Here is a 23,912-nt window from a genome sequence, read left to right on the forward strand (position 1 = left end):
ACAGTGCTGACCCTGGACAACAAGAGAAAAGCGCCCAGTGCACATACAGACCAGTGCTCAGCCTCTAACATCTCCGCCCTTTCCTCTCGCTGGACACAGAAACATTAACAACTCCTACTGATCGGAAGTTCTTGCAGCCCCCCTTGAATCCGACTGCTAACACCATGCTGCAGGCAGAGGAAGGCGGTCGGTTAAGCCCGGGCCTAAAAGATCCGGCATTCACCACTGTGACCTGACGACCCCGGCGGATGGGTCTCTGTGACAAGGACAGAGACAGCATCCAGAGACGGGGGAGGGTGTACCATTGAAAACAAGCATTTGCAATGCAACGGGTCTCGCGTTTGCTCGTGTTAGAGCCGATAGCGTTGTAAACTCCTAACCCGAATTTTCCCCTATTGGCAAAAGTGCATTTATGTACGTAAGCCGAAAAAGTGCAATTAACTATGTAAAGCGCTCGACTTCTGCCAAGCGAGATCGCGCTAGTAAATTAGAGAAAAAGTAGTCCATGAGCCGGACAGAAAACAGCGAGCCTCGCATGTTTTCTGTACTTGGTCGATGCGCTGGAGGAGGGCTAGCCACCGGAAAAGGCATGACGTGTGCATGCCTTCTACTAATGAAATCAAGCAGATTTTATTAGGCAAGCCCACCAGCCAATGAAAAACACTGACGTGACGTCGACAGGGCTCCGAGCCCTTTTCTAAACACTAAAGCGTCTCGCTGCGATACGCATGCACGAGCGCATGCAACGCAGGCTCGACCCTAAAAAATAAACCAGGGGTCTGGCGGTGCACAGCCTGTTTACATCAGAGCACCGATCCAACACTAAGGCCCATAGTTATACTTTTTTAGCGCCGCATTTGCGCCGCTTTTTGACGCAAAAGCGGCGCAAACTTACAAAATACAATTCAATCAAAAAATGACGCAAATGCGGCGCTAAAAAAGTATAATTATGGGACTAAATGAGGCCACAACTCTATGTGAACTTTTAAATCGTTGGTTTTTAGGTTCAGTCTAAACATATAGAAATTCCCTAGGTGGATATGTTCAACTTTTAAGGGCATTTCACTTTATACCTGACGGTATCCAAGCTTGTAACTCGACCTTCAGACGGTGAATGAAGATCTGAGGGTCGCATTCTAGGTGTGTGTGTACTGACGCTGTTTATCAGTTTGGGGGGGGGGGTATTATGGACAGAGCGGTGACCTCTGTGTCCTCAGAGGACAAGCTCTCATGGCGGTTCTTCTAATAGAAAGACGCCTATGGTGCGCGACCACCATCTTCCAGGCAACCTCACAACAAACTTTTCTGTTTCCAAAAACATACTTCCAAAAGCAGGAGATTGTTATTGAAAAACGGAAAAGTAATGACCACCACACATTGAAATTTTTCTCCCAGGATATGAGTCATTTTTTCTGTCCAGAACAGGAGACCGACAGGTAAAAAAATACATCAGACCTTCTGCTCTAAATAGGCCGTTGCAGTAAGCGTTCCAACTATGGGGGCAATGTGGGTCTCTCTCCCCAACTCATAATAGAGCAGCCACAGATAGGGTGATGGACACCTAAAACTTAATGGGCACCTAAAATCTTATCTTCAATTATATAGATGAGTGGTCATTCTCTGATTTACATGTTAATGCTGCAGGATATTCATTTTCCTCAAGGACTACCATCCTGGGGTGTTTTGGCAGTGAGAGCTACTAAATATAGGAAATTCTTTACAATATTTTCATAGGTTGAATATTATTTTAAAATAGTTGACCTGGTCTTTTTGATCGTCCTGTGAAGGCAGTAGACCAGCGTGAAAGACATACACATCATGAATGAGCCTTATTTGGAATGTGTTGTGTCCTTTAATTCAAACCTCTCTGTTTTGCCAGAGGGTTTCAAGAAGTCGTGGGCACTGCTTCGTGCAGACCCCACAACACACCCTTGTTACACTCACCTTGTATGGCTTCCCTCCATACGTGAAGGCCTCCCACATTGTCACGCCATAACTCCACACGTCACTCTTGCTGGAGAACTTATGAAAGTTGATACATTCAGGGGCGTACCACTTAAGAGGCCATTTCCCAGCTGTCCGAGCCTGCAGTGGAACAGAGAGACTGTATGAAGAGAACTAGACTACACATCTCAGAACCTAGACACAGAATTACCGACAAGGGGCCTGATTCACAAAGGTAAACTTGCACTTTTGTGTAAGTTTACTATTTTTTGGTATTTACAAACAATGAGTTTAATTTTACTAATAGTAATTTTATGACTGTGGAGAGTCCGCAGTCGGGGAGGAAAACTGCATATTATACAATAGGACAGGCCTATCTTTTTATGTGTGGAGTCTCTGCAGCCGTAAAATTACTATTTTGAACATATAACATGCCAAATATAATTCCCCCATGGCACTGGCTCGGATTTAGCGCTATACAAATTAATAATAATGCTAAGAAAGTGAATAAAAATGTATTGAAATGCATTGTGAGAAGCTAGGTATATTTCTTACTTTGCAGTCAAATTGTGATGCTCATCACAATAGAATTTACTCACAACTCAGTTACAGAAATACACAATTTTTCCTAAAATCTTTAGCGTAGTTTCTTGTCCATGGCTTGAAGGTGAAATAATGAGCTGGTACTAGTGAGGCCTCAGATTAGTAGATGGCTAGCCCTGGAGGAACTGATGCAACCATTACAGTAAATAATACCATGAATGAAGCTTGTTCTCATGAGAACAGGGGTTGGAAATAATCTCTTTTGTTCATCATCTCCAACCATCCTGCCATGGTGCAGGAATTATCCAGATCAAGGTTAATCAAAGCTGTGGCTAGGCAACTTAGAGGGGGGGGGTCAGACTAAAGCTCAGATCGGGTCACCTAGATGTGAGGTTGGAAGGAGAGCACTAGGACCCTCGCAGGTTAGACGTCTCCCAGGTCCACAGTCAGGATATGCACTTCCTGCAGAAAGAAATTGACAGGAAGTGCGAGAAGGGCAGGGAAACTCCAATAATAGTTAGAGAAGGAACATCAAGGACGGATACAGCCTACCATAGGAGTAAAGGAACAAGCAAACACAGATAGCCTTTTGATAATGGATAAATCGGAACTATACGTCGCCTCTGAGATCGGTGGCCCTCCACTCAGAGAACAGCACTGGTGGTGCCAGGTTGATCTATTATAAGTTGTAAGGAACCCACATGAGATTAGAAAAATATAATCATTTTTAATAAATAAAACAAGACTAAAAATGACAAAAATCCAATCAGTAGAACTGGGATTAAGTATACTTATAGAGTTTTTAGTGAAAATAACACAAAAAATCCCAAAGCGCCAACTATGGATATCTGGTTGCAGTGGAGTGATTCAAAGTAGCAAGTTCAGGCCGACTGCAATGGAGCGCAGACAGGCTCCAATCACCAGATTAGTCCCACTGAGAGTTTACCTTCTCAAATCAGCACTAAGAGCCCCATTCACAGTGAAGAGGGCTGTGAGAAGCAGGGGAGCATTGGGGGAAGCTGCTGCAGTAGCGTGATTAGCAGGCCAGGCACCATGGACGGTCTTCACTGTAGCAAGAAGGTCGTGTAGTCGTCACAGATGGGCACTGCTGGAGCTTCGCATTGGTGGTCACCTCAAGCAGTTGATGTTGTAGCTCAAAGAGGAAGCTGCTGGAGATTTGCCTTGAACGGCAGCATGGAAGGTGAGATTTTGGCTTGAACAGGCTTGTTTGTGGTCGTGAAGAGCCCAAAAACCTCCACACAGCAGTCTGAAGCCACACCAAGTGTCAAGGCCATGAGGGTCACCACTTGGGGGTCAGTAACTCACTTCAGCTGGGTCCAGGTACTGGCGTAGGATGCTGAGTAGTCTTTTAAGTCCCTTAGGCTCAGATCAGAAGGCCAGCAGACCAGCCCTTGGAGTCACTCTGGTAGCTCTAAGTTCAAAATGAAGTTGTAGGTCCAGTTCTCTTCTCTCAGGCAAACAGACAGCAGGTCAGCACAGCAGGGCAGCTGTCCTTCAGAGCAACAGTCCAGCATGGCAGCAGTCTTTTCAGCAGCACAACAGTCCTTCCTCCTGACAGAGTACACACCAGTCCAGAAATGTACTGAAGAATTGGTGTTTGAGGCCCTATTTTTATACCATGGAACCCTCTTCCTGGAAGGTGGGAGAAACTTCTAAATAGAGGGCTTGGAGTGTATGGAATTTCCTGACTCCCTGTCCTTTCTCCAGGATGGCTGCAGTGATAATGTTGAGGTGTCCGGTCCTTTGTGTGATGGCAGAGCACTTCCTATTCTATTGCAAGTATGGCTCTGCTCAGCTGTCCCCAAACCTGCAGGCAGATGGCCCATCTAGGCACACGTAATCCATCTATTGTGTGACTGTCCGAGAGGAACTCACAAAACCTAACTGTCAGTTACAACCAGTCATGTGACCCACAACAGGCTACAGGCATAAAAGGGCTGAGGGCAGAAAATGTGAACTTTCTAAAAGTGGCGTTTTCAAAATTGTAATTAAACACCTCACTTTACAATTCAATAGAGGTTTTCATTATTACGTTAAAGACACCAAACAGGATATAACTATCTGCTCCCAATTAGAAGTTACAGCTTATTAAATATAATAAAGAATCCCCAATGCTGTCCTATTTGGAGGGGTAGGCATTATAGTAGGAAACATGAATTTAGGAGTTTTTCACTTTCAGGACATGTAAAACTTAAACGTACATGTCCAATCTTTTAATTACACACCACCCTGCCCTATGGGCTACCCAGGCCCTACATTAACAGCGACTTATATGTAATAAAAGAGGAGTTTAAGGCTTGGCAAGGGGTTTTAATGCCAAGTCGACATGGCAGTTTACAACTGCATTCATGGTGCAGTGGCAGGCCTGGGCCTTCAGTGTGTGGCACAATAAGTGATGCAGGCTCACTGGCAGCATTTAATTTACAGACCCTGGGTACATGGTATACCACTCTACAAGAGACATATACTAAAATGTAATAGGCCAATTCGGTGTAAGCCAATTTAATCATGTTTTACCAGAGTGAGCACAAGCACTTTAGCACTGGTAGCAGTGGTAAAGTGCACAGAGTCCTAAGGCCAACACAAATAAGTTCAGAAAAATGGAGGAGGAGAGGCAAAAGGTTTGGGTGGAGACCACCCTAAGGCTGACAGGTCTAACAGAAGTAATAACCAACTCATTGTTCAAAATGGTGGTCCCAGGGTCCCTGCAAGATGTACTTTTAGCAACTGTTCTTCGTAATATGCTAGCGCCTGTAAAGTTTTTTGTTTACAGTGAGCACCTGTATTATATGTGGGTTAGTGACGTAATCCACATTTGCTAAAGCTTAGCCACGCAGCACAAAGCAGCACACAAGATACTTCCAATTTAATAACCATTTTAAAAGCCCACATGTCCAGCACAAAACTGTACTGCTCCACATGGGTGCCCGAGCAAACTTTTGTAAATATGGGTCTAACTTTGAGCATTTTGCTAAAAAGCTTATACCTCAGGTAGATAATTAAGTCCAAAAGCACTGACATAAAGTTGATGTGTGCTTATATTTGCAAATAGGTTTTTATATATTTTGTTTATAGAGCAGATAATTAGCATTTATAATAAATGCTGTAAGTGCCGTACACAGCCACTTGATGATATTAAATAAGATTATAGACATTTAGATGGTGAATAAGATTTTGTAAGTGTGATGCAAGATTAGTAGTGAATTTGAAAAAGAAACAGACTAAACACACCAGTAAATGTACATTATTTTAGCTTTTGAATATCAGAGGCTGTATCGTCTCACAGATTAATTTTTAATTAATGTTTTTAGGTAGATATATTGGGGTTTGGCATTGTGCAACCTGAATGCTGTCTTAGTATATAGGAAGGCTTTAAATTAATGACAGTACAATTTGCAGCACACTGGATTACAAAACACAATTATATGCTCACATTCATCTGCTCTGGGTTTCATTTTCAATGTAGGTCTTAGACCTGCAAGAAAGGCCCTGATTACGAGCATAGATGATATTTATCACACATGATAAATAACGATACCACAGAGAATGTTATTTATCAAGTTCAATAAATGCCACCTATTACGAATTGTTGGGGTATAACATTCAGGTTTTGGTGTTTAACACACCAAAATCCACATAATACGGCCAATATCATATAGTTTTCCCCCATTAAATTTCGGCAGGTTGGACCTGCCGAAATTGAACTAAGGTGAGTTATTTAAAACATTCACTATTTATTGTGACAGATATCCCGTCTGCCGTATTACAATTCAATCATAGCCTATGGAACTTGTAATACAGAAGACACGTTAGTGACTGAGTAACTCCTCCACCAAACTCTAAATCAGGGCCGAGTGTTGTTCTCTGAAACACAATCACATTTTACATGCAGGTTTTCTGGCACAGGAACAACCTATGTTTGGATCTCATTTTTAATCTGATGCTGCCCTCTTGTGGCACTCAATTACTCTTGTCAGTGCAGCAACTGGCAGACCTATACTTTTGAAATTAGGCTGTGATGTGTGGGTCGAGGAAAGGGATGAAACCGGGAGAAGGGTGTCAGGTGTGTTCAGATGCAACAACGGATTCATTTTATTTGGTTGCATCGTAGGTGTAATGGAAACCAGGCAGTAGTCAGAAGATTTATTTTCTAACGCAAATCATGATTTGCGTTGGATGTTTGCCTAATGTAATGCAAAGTAGCACTATTTGCTATTTTGCATCAACGGGTGCATATCATGGGAGGCAGAGTTTTGATGCAATCTCAATCTTTTAACCTTTGTAGAGAGGGATTTCTACCAAAAATGTATATTGCCTTGAAAAAGCCGTAAAACTTTTAAAAGTTCACATTTTTCCAACTTTGCATGTGTGCTGCATTATACAACAAACGTATAAGGAGGGAAAAGTATTAAAGCATAGTTATCCTAAACGAGAACAAAACCTATGATTGGCAGTATGAACACACTCTTGCACAATGGTGCAGGCAATGTGTGTTGGCAGCCCCAAAGTCAGCTGGAGCAGGAAGAGGAAAACAGCCCCATATCTTTGTAGATATGGGGCTTTTCTGTTCTCTGTCGTTCATGCAACGCTGCACAGCAACTTAGGCATGTGTCCTGCATTGAGCTGCACTGCTTGAGAAATTAGTAAATCTACCCTAAATATTTAAAAAGCCACAATATTAAGTCACTCTATTTTTAGTGTGATTTTATAATAAGTGGCTGCTCACAAAAGGTGATAGGAGGAAAATGGAAGTTGAATGGGGTAGCATTCGAACCTCTGTTCTTCGCTCACCACGATACTTCAGATTGGACCCAGCTAAAAGCAAGTTACGTTTGGTCCTGCTCCAATCAGAACAGTCCAGCCTGAACTGCCAGGCCAATTCATCTCTGAACCAGACACAACCAACCCAAGACAGACTTCAACTTATTTGTGACTGTTTAGGTGTAGCACGGTTCCAGTGGCACAGTGAGCACAGGACCCACATCTGGGTATACCCTCGACAACTTGGTGTGCTACATCAAACACACAAAAGGTGATGGAAGGAATACTCATTGTTTCACTGGGACAAAGCTGTGCCTAACTGAAGAGGCCCAAATAGGCCACAAAGGGAAGGGGGTAGACAAAGGGAGGTACTTACATTTGTGAGCATATTGATTCAATTTAAAATCCAGCTGCTGATTACTAGAAAGCAGGTATTAGTGAAGGAAGTAACCTGAGCTATACAACTGTACCAGGTGAACACCATAGTTTATCCATAGGATTCAGATCAGAAGTGTCAGGATTTAGAGATCAGCAATGCCAGTGTCAAAGTCCTGGTTTTCATTACTGTGTCATTTATTCTTCATATACATGAAATACAGACTTAATATTCATAGCACCTCTGTTTTGATAATTCTGGATTTATCTGATAGGCCAGTCAATCACTTCTCCAACACATCAATTAATTTCTCCCTCAACATAAAGCAAGTGCCATTTGTTCTCCTGCAAGACACAGCAGGTTTGACATCCTTATTGCTAGTCATTTTGTAGGCAAGATTGGCCCTTACCAAGTAGTAGCTGTTGTCTGCCCCGAGGGCCTTTGATAGTCCAAAGTCACTGATCTTTGCATAGTGATGGTTGACCAAAAGGACATTTCTGGCCGCAAGGTCTCGATGCACAAAATTATTTTCTTCCAGGTATTTCATCCCCATGGCTACCTGGTGCATGAGCTCAACCACGTTGCAGATGGGTATCTGGTCTCTGTGTAGATGAAGAGAGCGAAGAAAAGAAGGGAAGTCAAAAGTAGGATAAAGAGAAAGATTAAACCATAAGAAGTTTTGAATCAACAATGGCCACTGAGTTTCCTTAATGATATGCATTTAAGTGTTATGTAAAATGATTCCATTCTGGAAAGATGGCTGTCACTGCTGACACAACTGAGAGGACAGTAGGTCAACAAAACCAACACAACTCCAATCCTTCTGAAGTTTGATAAATTGAGTAGCATTAACTTGAACATTAGCACCACTTGTTATTTACCCCTCCTAAAAATGGCGAAAAGAGTGCAGGTGCTAGGTGCTATAGATAGAAAATAAGTTATTATTTTTTCTATCACACATCTTCTTACAGAGGGATGCCCAGTGTTAGAAATGGGGTCTTTGGTTGGCAGTCAGGTTACCCCCTGTCCAAGCAAGGACCCTCACTCTAGTCAGGGCGAAGGAGAAACACACCTGGTTAAACCCCGCTCAACCCCTTGGTAGCTTGGCACGAGCAGAAAGACTTAACCCAGAGGCAATGTGTGAAGTATTTGTACCAACACACACAGTAATACAGTGAAAACACTACAAAAATACCCTACACCAGGTTAGAAAAAATAGCCAATATTTATCTGAACAAAACAACAAAAATCCAACATGAACAAGCAAAGTTATGAATTTTCAGAGATTAAACACAAAATAGCGCTTAGAAACACAAATGCTTCAATTGGGTGATATCACTGCATCGTGATAGTCGTTCTTAACAATCCGACACTAATAGCGCCGGTCAAGGAGTCACAGAGACCCCCAGGTACAGTACCTTGTGCAAATGCGGGAACAAGCCAGTGCACGGAGTCGGGGATTGAGGAGTTGCTGGATCCGAGGTGGCGTTGGTTCCAGTGCTGCGGGGTGAAGGAGCAGAGGCGTCACAAAGAGGCATCAGGTCCTTGCAGCGGAGCGGTGGAGGTGAGGCGTCGTGGGTGTGAAGCATTGGATCCGCGCTTCTAGCGGAGTCGATATCCGGTGATCACGACGTGGTGCGGCGACTTGCAGGGAGTCGTGGACCTCAGCAAGGCTGCAGCAGCCCAGGGTTTGTGGGGTCATCGCACTCTAGCAAGGACCACGGTTTCGGTTGTAGATGGCGTCACGGGATTCGGCAGCGGCATCAGTCGGACTCGTCCGAGGTCGGTTTACTTAGTTGTTCTTGGTTTTTCCACCAGCGTCTCCTTTTAAGGGCCCAGGGACTGGATTAGGCTCCACTTGGCAGGGCAGGAGTCTCAACAAAGAGTACAGGTGCTGGCAGAGGAAGTCTCTGATGGACCTGAGACTTCAGAACAGGGGGCAAGCTCAGTCCAAGCTCTTGGAGATTCTTCTCAAGCAGGAACATACCACAAAGTCCAGTCTTTGTCTCCTTTCACAGGCAGAAGCAGCAACTGCAGGATTGCCCAACAAAGCACAGTCACAGGCAGGGGTAGCACTTCTCAGCTCTTCAGCTCTTCTCCTTGGCAGAGGCTCCTCTTGGTTCCTGAAGCATATCTTGATGAAATCTTAAGTCTGGGGTTTTAGGTCCACTACTTGTACCTCTTTCTGCCTTTGAAGTTGCACAACTTCAAAGAAAAGTCTCTGTTGTTTACAGGATCTTGCCTTGCCCAGGCCAGGCCCCAGACACACAACAGGGAGTTGGAGACTGCATTGTGTGAAGGCAGGCACAGCCCATTCAGGTGTAAGTGACCACTCCTCCCTCCAGTCTAACCCAGATGGCTCATCAGGATATGCAGGCTACAACCCAGCTCTCTTTGTGTCGCTGTCTAGAGGAGATTCACAACCAGCCCAACTGTCAGTCTGACCCAGACAGAGAATCCACAAACAGGTAGTCACAGAGTGGTTTAAAAAGAAAATACCTACTTTCTAAAAGTGGCAGTTTCAAACTAACAATCTAAAAAACAACTTCACTAACTGTTGTATTTTTAAATTGTGAGTTCCGAGTCGCCAAACTCCTGATTTCTATCTGCTCTCAAAGGCAAGCTGCACTTTAAGTATATTTAAAGGCCGTGCCTATGTTCGCCTATGAGAGAGATAGGCCTTGCAACATTGAAAACCGAATTTGGCAGTATTTCACTGTTAGGACATTTAAAGCACATCAGTACATGTCCCACCTATAACATACACTGCACTCTGTCCATGGGGCTACCTAGGGCCTACTTTAGGGGTGCCTTACATGTATAAAAAGGGAAGGTTTGGGCTTGGCAAGTGGGTACACTTGCCATCTCGAATTGGCAGTGCAAGACTGCACACACAGACACTGCAGGGGCAGGTCTGAGACATTTTTACAGGGCTACTCATGTGGGTGGCACAATCAGTGCTGCAGGCCCACTAGTAGCATTTGATTTACAGGCCCTGGGCACCTCTAGTGCACTTTACTAGGGACTTACTAGTAAATCGAATATGCCAATCATGAAAAGCCAATTACACATATAATTTCACATAGGGAGCACTTGCACTTTAGCAGTGGTAAAGTGCCCAGAGTAACAAAAACATGGTCCAGCCCACAGCAAAAACCTGGGATGCAGAGGCAAAAAGTTAGGGGAGACCACACCAAGGATGCCAGGTCTAACACCCAGCATAAACCTAGGATAGCCATATTTATGCTAGATTTTGACAATCATCACTGGATATGTAAATTATTACCATTAACATAGACTAATTCCAAGTGTTGTCCAATTTTAATTTGGTTAGGAGTGTGTAAATATAAATGTATTTTGCCGTGATGTCCTGAAAATTTTAAACGCTTCCAGCCTTCCTGGATCCGTGTCGGGCACCACAGATGTATTGATTGTCCACAGCCTGGGAAAGGTTCCCAAGGTATTTGAAGATATATTGATATTTTGGTTGAAACTATTCTTTAACATCAGTTAAATAAAATGAATCACCTATTAGCGCCTCGCAAGTTAAAGTCAGCAACTGATCACCTGGTGGCTTGACTTCGGTGACACCATCCTGGTTGGTATTACCGCGGTCTTAACTTGCTCTCTCAGAAGTTGTTCTTCATTGTACAACAAAACTAACTTCTTCCACAATGAAGAATTATCACATCTCCTCTTTACTCAAGGCCTACACTAGATTCCCACCAAGGTGAGAATCATATTCCAGAGCTACAGTGCTGCCTGTAAAGTAATTCATCTAACAAAGCCAGCATGCCTCACCACCCCTCGAAACAAACAACTCAGACAAGGAAAATAGCTTTAGAAGTATGGATTCTCTCTCGCTGCAGACAGCTAGATTTAAAACCTCCAAGCAACAAACCAACCGTTTGCATGTGATATTATGTGTATTTGTAAAGCACGCTATCACTTGGGACTGAGCAGGTGTGTGTGCCTGGCCCTGCTAAGGTTAGTTTATTAACTGAATAGCCAGGGTTTCAGTGACTTGCAGAATTCAAAAAGAGAGGAGGCTCAGACGTGGAGTGGAAGGTTTATCCACTCTCATTTCACATGTGCTACAACAAAACCAAAACAACTATCACCTGCAGCTTCTGATCCCTCCTCAGCCTCCTGCCTTTCAGATTAAAAGCCCATTTTTTCTGGCTGCATCTCCACTTTAGCAAGTGGTACAATGCAAATTTTACACATTATTTACACCTGCTTTGCTTGTTTTTAACAACTTTTTAGCATATTTTTGATCAGAAACAAAGCACACCAATACTTCCTTAGTGCAGTAGCACCATAGAAAACTGTTAAATATGCACATAAATAAATCTCACCTCTTCGCAGGCAAGAACTTGTTGAGGGGGCCACCGGCTGCCATCTCCATCACCAGCATCAGACACTCTGCCTCGCAGACGCCAATCATTCTTACTATGTATGGGTTGTCCAACTGGTGCATGATCTTAGCCTCCTTCATCATCTCGTCCTTCACCGTCTTCTCGTTCTCACTCTTCAGGACCTTGATGGCCACATCGATGTGCTTCCTGCAGGATGGGACCGAATGAAGGATTGCACAGGAAGCTTTGAGAACCAGCACTCACCACATGTGATGGTCAAGTATTTACTATAATTGATCAATTGTATGAAAATCAACCATATAGACAATTTTCTACAAATCAGGAGATCCAGTGAACTGTAGTTTGTATGTGTATACCCATGATGATCGCCAGAGTTTGGCTTCAAAACTGGTTGGGGAAAACATTGCGGGCCTGACTCACAAAAATAAAAAAACTAACTGGACAGACCCTCAACCCACCACACCAAAAAAGTCTAAGACTGGTCCATTCCTTGTCACGCCCCAGCAAGGGGTCGATTCAAGCTTTTGGTAGGAGCAAATTTCTGCCTATTTCTGTGTTGGAAAGAGTTGGTTTGTGAATGGCCTCCCTCACACAGACACGTCGCTGTTCACAACCTTTCAAGTAAAAACTTGACTTGAAATTCACAGTCCCCAAGTTTTGCAAGGCCTTTACTCCGCAGAAAATTACAAAAGTGCGGGGTTTCAATCTCCGGTGTAAAATGATTTACATGTCCAAGACCACCTACTGCAAATATCTTGCATTACCTAATTCAACCATTGGCACTCATACATTTGATTTACAAACGCAAACAGATTTGAATCAAGCCCTGTGTCTTTAACATAATCTCATTATTTTCAGGGAGACATTTTATCAGTATGTTCAGTGCTTTAAATTTTTTATTTTGAGAGGGGGAGTACCTGCACATCGCAAGAAAAACGTCATACTTTTAATAGGTGAGTACCGGCACTTCCCAGAAACAAGCAGGTACTCTGGCACAGAGTACCTGCACTTTAATTTTTTCGGTTTCAAGCACTGAGTATGTTTACAAGGGTTTATAAATAGGGTACGATATTTCCGTATTAAGAATATATGAAACTGATTTAGAGGTGTCCGGTTTTAAAGTTGAGCTGACTCGAGTCCCCATGAAATAGAAAGTTGACCTAACCCGAGTCCCCATGAAATAGAAAGTTGACCTAACCACAGATCCCTTCCACTAGGCAGCAGTGGTGTAGCTGAGCGACAGTCGGGTGTAAATGGCGGCCGGAAGAGCTGGGAGGTTTCTGTGCCTCTCACTTGCTATATTATCGCTGTGGATTTCTGCTTATTTTCCCCAATGCATGTTACCTTGGGTGCATGGACGTCAATTCACCAAAATGCCAGGGGTAGCGAAAGTGCCAAACACGCGCCCTTTGACCTCCACTTTCAATCCCCCACACACACAAATTCACACTTACACGCACCCTCTCACATAAACACAATCTCACTCGCAAGCATGCACGAATCATACTCTTAAAGGCATTTTACTTACCTCAGACGCCATGGAAGGGCATATTCCAGCTAAGTGTACCACATTTTTATTACACTAATAGTGAATAATATTTTTAAGTCTTTTATTCTTCGCTATTAGTTTAATACAAATTTACAGAAAACAAGGAGACTGGAGTTCCAACTGACATCGACGAACAGCCGAGCTGCCCCTGTGTTCCTGTCACTGAATTTGCCACCTCTGAAGCCAGGGGTCACAAAGGGCAAGCTAGGGGGTCTCAACTGCGACCCCTGGTGACCCCTAAATGATGTCCATGCTTGGGTGGGGACTGGAGGGATCAATCTCTGGCATCAATGCTTTGCTGCATCCTGTATTTTTAGCACTATTAACTTGTTTCCTATTCTCACCTCCTGCCCGGTGCCGGCCATGTTGGGACCAAGAACACTGTCGCTGAGAGACGCTAAGGTGGAGCGACAGGGTGAGTACACGAGGAGCACGAGGTGTTGTGTATCCAGCCGCTCAATATTGATGATTCCCAAAGGCATTTATGAGTTTGTGAAGTAATACAATACAAACGGTCCCTCCATAGCAGCCGCTATGCTGCCATTATCTCGACAAGCTTTCCTCCCAAATTTTTTTTCCACTGAAAAAATTATCTCTTAGCATGAGAAATCACAAGAGACCCCAAACAACTAGGGCTGGCCAAACAGGCCAAGGTGTTGGCTAAAATGGATCTGAACCTAGTCAAGATGTTCAGTTGGGGTCTAGTAGGGCGCACTGTACGAAGTCAGTGAATGGGGATCTAGGGCACACAGGATCACTGTACCCTACATCGTAACCACCAGTCCCTGCTTCGCCAACCCTTTTTAGTAAAAACCGAATAGACATTGCACCCAGAAGGCAGGAGCAAGAGGATGGAAGTGACCTGGGTGCACCAAGCAATCTAATCCAACTAGATCAAGGAAACTCATAGGAAAAATGTAGGTAAATGGAGATGTCACCTATGACTTCCTCACAGAGGGCCTTGATCCCGAGCACTGGAAAGGCCCATTGACACGGGAATATAGCTAGATGGCTATAGACAAAGGGAGCTTTGTCATTGCTAAGGAAGACAAACCAGAACCATGGAAGTCTCAGGAGGCTGAAAGAAGAAACTGCTGGCATGGCCGAGCACCAAACTTGGCCTGGGTATGGTCATGACATCAGAGCTGAAAAGGATGAGGAGACAGGCAATCAGGGAGTGGGAAAGACTTTCTAATTTTAGGGGGTTGGGATGCAAACCTCCCAAGAACCTTATGAATGAATAAAGCCCTAAGGAAGGCCTGTTCACCATTCAAAATAGTTGTGGATCCCCAAGTTTTCAGTTAAAGTTTCAAACCATGTCCCTATAATGCTAAGTCTCCCTTTCTGAATTGATCAAGAGATCCTACTAGGTCTCGGCCATGCTCATCTATGTTGTTTTGTTCCTCCCCTATTTTTTATATTTGGTTTCTCCTTCTGTTTACTGTTTGTGAGGCCCTGTTCTGGGGAGGGCCACAGCAAACGAAGTGGCAACTGGGCTACAACTGAGCTAGTTAAGGTTGTTTGTCCCTGGTGCCCTGCGGTCTGCCCTACCATGGTTCAGCAAAACAAGCTGCCACAGCCTTTCGGGGAGGTGGAGTGGGGACTGAGACTCAGGTTGCAAGCAAAGAACAGCAACAATAACTTTCTGTCCTGCCCAGTCCATGTTTTACTAAAAAAAAAAGAAGTACTTTACTGTCACAGCAAAATGAAAGAAACTTAACTCTGCAAGCAACTACCATGCATGGCCACCTGTAAGCCACTTCATTCAGGTCTTGATCAAAAGAGTTCACTCTGGCAATCTTAATCTCTTTAATTTACACTCCAAACGTTTTAAGTTCAAGATACAGTCTCTCAGTTTCTGATTTCAGGCTTCACATCACCCGTTTGCTAGTAACAGGAGTTGCCGCATATGCAGAATTCATTGGCCTTCTTGAAATTAAGGCTTCTGACTACAGTAATGCTGTCTATGCAAAATTGACAATTGCCTGTTTTAAGAAATGGTCAGACATGGTATCTTTGCCATATTTCTCCCAATGTCATTTAGCCACACTGTTAGCCAGTTAGGTTCTGTATGCTATGCAAGATAGTCTGTATGGCTTGTAAACAGGATGGGAATAATAAAAAAACGAACTAATCTACCAGAATTCTGAGCAATATGAGTGTTTTGCTTACTTACATACTTACTTTGGGATGGTGCAATCCCATTCTTCAACAAAACCTGCTAATCTCAGCTCCCCAAATGTTAACCCTAAAAAAACTCCAACTGAACTTCTGAAGCTGAGCTTTCTAGCTGCACAAAGTGTTGGGAGGGTCTGTGGAGTGTCCATGTCATGCAATAATGACCCGTGCCATTTGGTACTTACTTCTTCATCCTGTAAACCCCTTTCTTGACACTGCCAAAGTTGCCTGCCCCCAGCTCCACTTCATCGATCATCAAGTATTCCCTCTTCAGGAAGAGCTTGCGATCCCTCAGCTCATCGGGATCACTGTAAGGGCTTTCATAGACACTGGTATCCATGGGCAAAATGCGGGTTTTTGCACCTCCTAGCAAATGGAAGCATCGAAAGAGGAAAGACAAGGTTTGACAAGAGTAGGTTTGTTACTATATCAAGCACGAACACCAGATACAAATGTATGTTAATTGCAATTTTAAACACTTAATAACAATTGTGTAACATTCAATCTTTTTTGCATAGAGTTGTTGGGGACTTGAGATCCGGAGAGCAAGGTGAGTGACTGAACAAATAGAAGAAATGCTTGGATTGGGAATTTATTGGAGCCTCAGACATGAGGGATCTAAGATCAATCAAAATGTCCCAAAATGAGATGTCAGAGTTACTCATGAACAGAAAGCATGGTTTCCACGATCTTACTAGAGAGTTTTCTAGGAGACTGTTAAAATATCTTAGGAACTGTTAATATCTGTGTCTTTGCAACAATCCTCATCAAAGTGTCTACTCGGAATCTCAAACGTCCTTTCTCTCGTGATACTTTTAGTGCCGTACTTTGTCCTTTTCTAAAAATAGCTCTAATTCCTCCAGTTCAAGAGATTTCTGGACCAAATAGAATACCTCGGCCTCAGTATTATTTAATGCCATTCCACATCGCCCTGAAAAATCAGGTACCGGCACTGCATAAAGCCCTGTGTTCAAAGTCTTTTAATCTGAATAACTACTCAAACTTGCTTAGTTTGGGAAATCTTTTCAAAGGAGGGCTTGAGAAATGTCTAAGTACATATCTGTGTCCCCACTTCTCAGCCAAGATCTTCTGTATGTCCATGTGTCCATGGATCACTTTCATCTTCAGCCAACTGAAATGTTATTCCTAATCTACACACATTGTATTTCCCCTTCTTTATTTTCTCCTTACATGCATTGTTCAGAATGCCATTATTACTAGTATTGTTATCTCAGTAGTATAGTGCCATTACGTCTGGGTAATATTTATCAAGTCTGAATGTGTGAGTACATTGCCTACCAATCTCCAAACAGTATTAGCAACAAACTACATTTTGACCGTTCAGATTGTTGGTAAATTAATTGTTCCCCTGATCAGAATTCTGCCACCAAAAGAATATCTGGCCCATGCTATAGGAAACTTCTATAAGTAACCTCTTAAATGAATAACTACAGTTCGAAAATATTTAACATTCTTACCTGGAAGAGAATTCAACTTGGTAGCTGCACCTGTAATAAGAACCAGTCTGAGTTAACTGGTGATAGGTGTAGGTGACTCCTTTTGTTTTAAGATGTGGGGGATTCGAAAATTACAAAATCTAGACCACAAGAAACGCGCTGTCTCTCATTCGACCAAGTTTGATACACTGAACCATATTAAATAGGTTAATAGTAACGACTGATGCTACTGCTCTTTGAGATGGCAAAACCGTGGCATTAAATGCATTACTTATTTGAATATGTTGGAATATGCCCTATTCTTGGGTCTAGGTGGAGTATTCTCTAATACTTAGAGAAGAAGCAGGGATTTGATTGTGAAAATGTATCAGATTGTGAAAGGAGATTGGCTTGCTGTTGTTCTGGATAAAAGGTCATCTAGTCCAGGAAACAAAAACTTGAATTGTTTAGTTTTCTAATAATACATTTTCACACAACCCTGCAGCACGTTGACAAGCCAGGACTTGACAATGAAGAAGCTAGTTCTGGATTTGAAAGATTTTAACACCAGGTCACAGGTGATCCCATTTTATTTGACAACATTTAAAATGGAAGAAATGAGACTGCAAGAACACTTGGCTTTGGGTCATGGATCCAATCCTGGCTTTAAAGGTGATGTGTGGTTGCTAACTGGAATGAGGTGATGGGTTTAGGCATTGATAGCTCACCTTTCAAGACAGGTTCTGGTGTATAGCCATCAATATTCGCTCCAAGACGCTATATGGAAGACATAAACAGAGAAAACTAAAATACACAGGAAAAATCGGTAAAAACTCTCCAAATTCAACTTCAAACGATGGATTAAAATTCTACCACTAATGAGCTATGGGCTGTATTACTGACACAGCACGGGTTGAGACATCCAATTAGGGTTGCAGATGCTATCAGAATTTTGTGCAGGCCTGGGCTTTTATTTGACAACCCAATGTATTCTTGGAGTAATAATCTTAGGCCCGTATTTATACTTTTTTAGTGCCGCATTTTGACGCAAAAGCGGCATAAACCTATAAAATCCAATTGCATTTTGTAAGTTTGCGTTGCTTTTGCGTAAAAAAATGACGCAAATGTGGTGCTAAAAAAAGTATAAATATGTGCCTTAGTGTGCCATTTAATCAATTCAATGATGACACCCTGATAGCAATGATTTGTAAGAGTAAAGCAAAGGACTTCATACATGATGCCTGCTGACCTGCAGTGAGGAGGAAAACCTAGGTCAAGCGTAGTGCTGTGTTATGTCTCTGAAATGTGACCCCGCCGTTGACCTTTTAGCACTCTGACCCACAAATACCTCCATACATGGTCACTGGGTAGGCTGGTCTGAATTTCACAATCAGGGCTGGCTGATCCCAAGCCTTTGCCTAGGGTAGGAATATACAAGGGCATCTGATCCAAGTAATATCCATGGAATAACTTCCCACAAGGTAAATGTGCAGACAGGGAACCCAAAAAGGACTCGATAACGGAGCCTGTGGTAATTCTAAAACGACGGCATGGATCCAACCCTGTTGAAATCACAAAGGTCAATAATCTTGTTCAGGGCCATAAACACTGGACAATAACTCATTTTACTCCAAATTCAGTGCTTCGAGAAAAGAACAGAGTTTCAAAATTGTATTGTGAATGCCTGTTTTTGCTTTAAAAGTTCCTGAAACCAGGAAGTATATCTAATTTGGGTCAAGATTGTCGATGGAAGCAAATTGCGGACCCTGTGTAGATTTAATCAAATTATTTTGTTGTCAATTACAGCTCCATTCCATAGTTGGAGCATGCAAGCTGCTCCCTGAAGCCCAACTTCCTTGCAATGGAGTTTTCGTTCCACACAGTATGCACTTTGTATTCATTTGTCAGCATTATAAGAACATATGTCCAATATACATTAGTGTGTGTGTAATTTATGGATCTGACACAGCAGACCAGTCTTCCCAGCATGCTGAAGGATCCTGTCGCTGAGCATCTTGCAGGTCACTTTAGAAAGAGGGATTTAAGTTTTAAACTAACTAGTTTTAAGGCTTTTGCATATGAAGTAATCGATATTTATGTTTGCCTCATTTTATCTGAAAACAGTATGGGCCAGATGTAGGAAGCCTTTTGGAAACGCAGTTTGCGACATGCAAAAGGCCTAACGCGATGCACATCCTCAAATTGCGAGTCGGTACCGACTCGCAATTTGAGGATGCGACTCGCAAATAGGAAGGGGTGTTCCCTTCCTATTTGCGACCGCATCGCGATGCTGAGTTGCTTTGTGACCGTGAAAGCGGTCGCAAACCAACTCGCAGTTACCATCCACTTGAAGTGGGTGGTAACGCATTCGCAAACCGGAAGGGGTCCCTATGGGACCCCTTCCCCTTTGTGAATGTCGCTGAAAATATTTTTTCAGAGCAGGCAGTGGTCCAATGGACCACTGCCTACTCTGAAAAAATGAAACCAAATGGTTTCATTATTTTTTTGAATTGTAACTCGTTTTCCTTTAAGGAAAACGGGCTGCAATTCAAAAAAAAAAAAACTGCTTTATTAAAAAAAGCAGTCACAGACATGGAGGTCTGCTGACTTCAGCAGGCCACCATTCCGGTGAGTGCAGGGACTCGCTATGGGGTCGCAATTTGCGACCCACCTCATAAATATTCATGAGATGGGTCTTTGCGACCCCATAGCGAGTCGCAGACGGTGTCTGAGACACCGTTCTGCATCCGGGATTGCGACTCGCAATTTCCGAGTCGCAATCTCGGACCTTGCTACATCTGGCCCTATGTTTCCACATTCATGTGCATAGTAATGTATACATGCTATTAGACATCTGAAGAGTTTTAGTGCTATAAAAAGCCAAATGCATTACTCCTAAGCAAGACACTTAAATGAAACCATTTGCCTTGTAGTCCATCACAGGCATCTCTGTAGATCTTTAAAGCTTAATTAGAAAACGCTGACACTTTTTAATCACCTGCTTGCGAGTCTGCAAAGCCATTAGCCTGGCTACCAAGATAAACAGCATTGGGAATCCCTCAAAATAAGGCCTGTTTCATTTTCCATATTTAGGAATAAACACGCACAGGCCTTCTGCCTATATTTATCTGTGTAAAATCTGAAACGGTCATCTTTATTTGTAAGTAGTATAGTGCCGGTGGATTAGTAAACTAGCAAAAATATGGGAGATCCATGTGCATAAATTAGGGTAGCATTTTCTACCCCTGTTGTGTTCTTTGCTACCCCTGTTCCTTGTTAACCCCGCTTTCAGTGCCATTAAAGCAGCCGCAAGAATAGGAAGGTAATGGCTTCAGGAGCCCAGTTTACATTCTGTATTTTCACCCCCTGCTCGTCTTCTAGCCCTCAATGACTCTGCTGTGGGTTTAAGGCTGAGCCTAGGAGTCAACACTGTGAAGTGCATGTGATGTCATTTCCGACGCTCCTGCCATTTTGGTGAACCAGTGTGGATGAAAGCATTGTTGGTTGGCAACTGGAACTTGAACAAAACTATTATCTCTCCTAACTATGTGTTGTCAAGCTGTAACGTGCTTTAAAAATCCTATTTTTTAGACAGTTCATTTCTTGTCATTGTAACTCATTTAGGTGTGGTGCCCATGCAAACAATTTTATCTTCATAAGAACATGTCCAGGTCTTGTTTTTTAGTATTTGTTTTAAATAAATAATTTATTGATCTGACTTCACTTCACACGTTAGTCTTCCATCATTCTCCTTTTACACTATCCTCACACCATTGTGTCATGCATTTTAATATATGTGTATTTATTATTGTATTTATACAGAGCTGTGCAACACCTATTCGATATGTGGGAGTGACAATTATGACGATGTGTACGAAGGGGCGAGGGGCAAGGAACTAGAGTCCGTTAGACTATGGTTAGACCAAGGGCTGCTTTAGTGTTGGTGGCACCCGGTGCGACATTGTATGTGGGTGCCCCCCAAACGTAACACCATGGTTTGGGGTTCTCTTTAATAAGAATAATTGATTTCCACTAAAATGAACTCTTTTTGCTATATTAGGGCCAGACTGGGGAAAAAATCATAACGCTCTAATCTATACCTTGCAGTTTGCATGCAGCTCTTTGATGACAGTTCACAGCTCACTTATTTAACTTATAACTGCAAGTAGCAAAAGGATCTCTCTGACAAAAGCAGTAACCCACTGACCTATTTACATTATCTGCACTTTGTGATCTGAATGGCACACGATCTTTTCAGTTCTTTGCAGCAAACATATTAACCCTCTGCGCTACCTTGCGATGAGTCAAAATGTCTACTAGACAAAACTCCATCACTCTCCAGGAAGAACACTGATCACAAGAGTTATCTTCATATTTTTATTTTTGCCTGAAAAATGCTGGAGGCAAGGAACGCAGCAGCAGATGCATTTAAAGCCATAATATACTTGCAAACACAGCAACCCCGTCCGAAGTCAGCGCTCAAAGTGGTGGCACTGGTCACACTGCCCTAGAGCCTGCCCAGGTTAGACCAGAAACTAATATTTGTTAGTTGTTCCCCCCGACTCTTGAGTGAAGTTCAACTCTATAATGTAAAAAAAAAAAAAAGCTGGTGTAAAAAAGCTCTGAAAGCCTGCCTTCATTTTTTAACCCAATGAAGGCTTGTTGAGCCAAAACCCAACTCTCCATCAGGCTTACACCGCTCAAATATTCTTCCACCACTAGAGTCTATGTATATGGAGTACACTTTCAAAAATCCTTTCTAGATAGAGATAGGTAGATGAAACTTAGCACAAAAGCTAATCCCTTACCAGGGTCATTTTCCTTGTCCACTTTCATCTTTCAATTTCGCTGCCTACACCCACTTATCATGTGTAACTAATATGACTTTAGACTCATACTTTTTGTGTTCATTTTCTGGTTCCCGATCTTCTCTTAACCTGCCCCCCGCTTCATTACATGCACATTTGAATACTCTAACCATGGAAATAGACCAGTGGTGCAAAGTTATGCTGAAGAGGTACCACGAGGTACCACTAGAACTTCTAACATGTCTTCTACTGCAGGTCATCATGATACGTACAGCTTGACTCCTCAGGCGGAGCCTTCACACATATCTGCACATTGTATCCATGTACTATGTGGAAGAGGAGATCCAAAATCACCATCAATGGTCTTTCCTGTGCTACTCAGGCTGAAAGCTGTATTGCTTTCCTGCTGAATGGATTATTTGGGTTATTTTTTACCATTACCTTGCCAGCTAAGCAGAGGGTTACCGCTATGTTGTACTAATCTTGATCTACGGATAAACCTGAATCAAAATCCTATCCCGGCTACTACTAAGCGTTCCTTGGAATCTACCTGTCCTCCAGACTAGGGCATCATCAATGAGTGGCATGTTAAAGACCAAGATCATTTCCTTCAAGGGCTCTGCGTGCACAGTCACCGGGAGATGGCGATAGAAGAACTGAAATCTCTTCTTTTGTTGGCTGTGACGGCACAAATGTACATTTTCAGAATGATAGAGAAAAGCCAATTTACGCATTCATAGGTCAACTGCAAAGTATTTTTATAATTTGATGTTTTTATCAGTACTCACGTTCTTTGGCAGTGATGGTGGAACAGGTGCTCCAGAACCTAAAGAAAGGAGAAGTATATGCCATCAGATTATTTGTATAACCTCAGATAATGTTTTCCATCATAACTGTGGTAGGTAGAACTCTATTTACAAGATGTGTCATAAGGAAGTTCTCAAAATGAGCCATCTCTCACGATGTTCCATGGTACATCTCTCAGGATGTGCTGTGGACCATCTCCTGAGATGTGAGACTGAGAATCTGAGATGCACCATAGGATGTCTTATAAGCTGTATCATGGGCCCTAATGTGAGATGTTCCAAGGTGGGTCTCTCCAAGAGTGCCATGAGGCATCTCTTGCAATGTGCTATTAAGCATTTTTCAACATGTGCCATAGAGAATCTCTAAAAATGTGTCACTGGGGCATATATAAGGGATGTGCTTTGTGACATAATTTGAGCTGTGCCACAAAGCATCTTTTGAAATGTGTCATACAGCATCTTTCAGCATGTGGCATGGAGCACAGTTGCTAAAATACAACAAAAGTCCTTCTAGATGTCATTAGGTATAAACAAAATTAATAAATTCAATGACTGTATTGAATCCAATATGGTACCCAACATATGTCCATAACACTTTCATGAGACCTGAAACGTATAGAGTTGTACTTTATATACAATAGTAGAAATAATAAAAATAGCAGAAATAAGGGTTGGCTATGAACAAAGGGTATACTGTAAACAACAACAGTGCTCTGTTAAAAAAAAATATATCACACGGTGCAAGTGTGTAAAACAATACAACAGCCTTGTAATGTGGTCGATAACGACTGTGATAGACACAAGGATAAAGACAATGGTGGGTGCAAAGAGTGTTTACAAAAGGTGACGGGCGTCTATGAGCTCTAACAACATATGTTCCAAGTTTATTAAATGCACCGACTCTGAACAGTCATTCAGTGTATTAGCATATGTGGCCATCCTTGTATCTATCACCTTGGTTATTGATCAAGTAACTGCACTGTTTTCTCGTTTCACTCACTTGCACCGTGTGATCACTTTTAAAGTAAATTGCATTGTGTTGAGTGGGACAAAACTTCAGCAAATGTGGGCTTCTGTGTCACCAAGCACTGCAGAGTTTCTCTCCACACCA

General features: G+C 42.6%; 1 protein-coding gene across 1 annotated transcript in view; it reads right to left on the minus strand.

The window, feature by feature from the left end:
- The window catches only part of ZAP70 (zeta chain of T cell receptor associated protein kinase 70), a 101,489-nt gene that overhangs the window by 21,122 nt on the left and 56,455 nt on the right, over positions 1–23,912 (minus strand). Inside the window, exons 6-12 of the mRNA XM_069217326.1 lie at positions 22,784–22,821; positions 17,916–17,964; positions 17,230–17,259; positions 15,937–16,117; positions 12,004–12,210; positions 8,055–8,247; positions 1,945–2,085 (exon numbers count right to left, since the gene is read on the minus strand). Of these exons, the coding sequence (XP_069073427.1) occupies positions 1,945–2,085; positions 8,055–8,247; positions 12,004–12,210; positions 15,937–16,117; positions 17,230–17,259; positions 17,916–17,964; positions 22,784–22,821 (839 nt within the window). The remainder of the gene's footprint in view (positions 1–1,944; positions 2,086–8,054; positions 8,248–12,003; positions 12,211–15,936; positions 16,118–17,229; positions 17,260–17,915; positions 17,965–22,783; positions 22,822–23,912) is intronic.

Source organism: Pleurodeles waltl, chromosome 12 (assembly GCF_031143425.1).
Source record: "Pleurodeles waltl isolate 20211129_DDA chromosome 12, aPleWal1.hap1.20221129, whole genome shotgun sequence".
Taxonomy (NCBI): Eukaryota; Metazoa; Chordata; class Amphibia; order Caudata; family Salamandridae; genus Pleurodeles; species Pleurodeles waltl.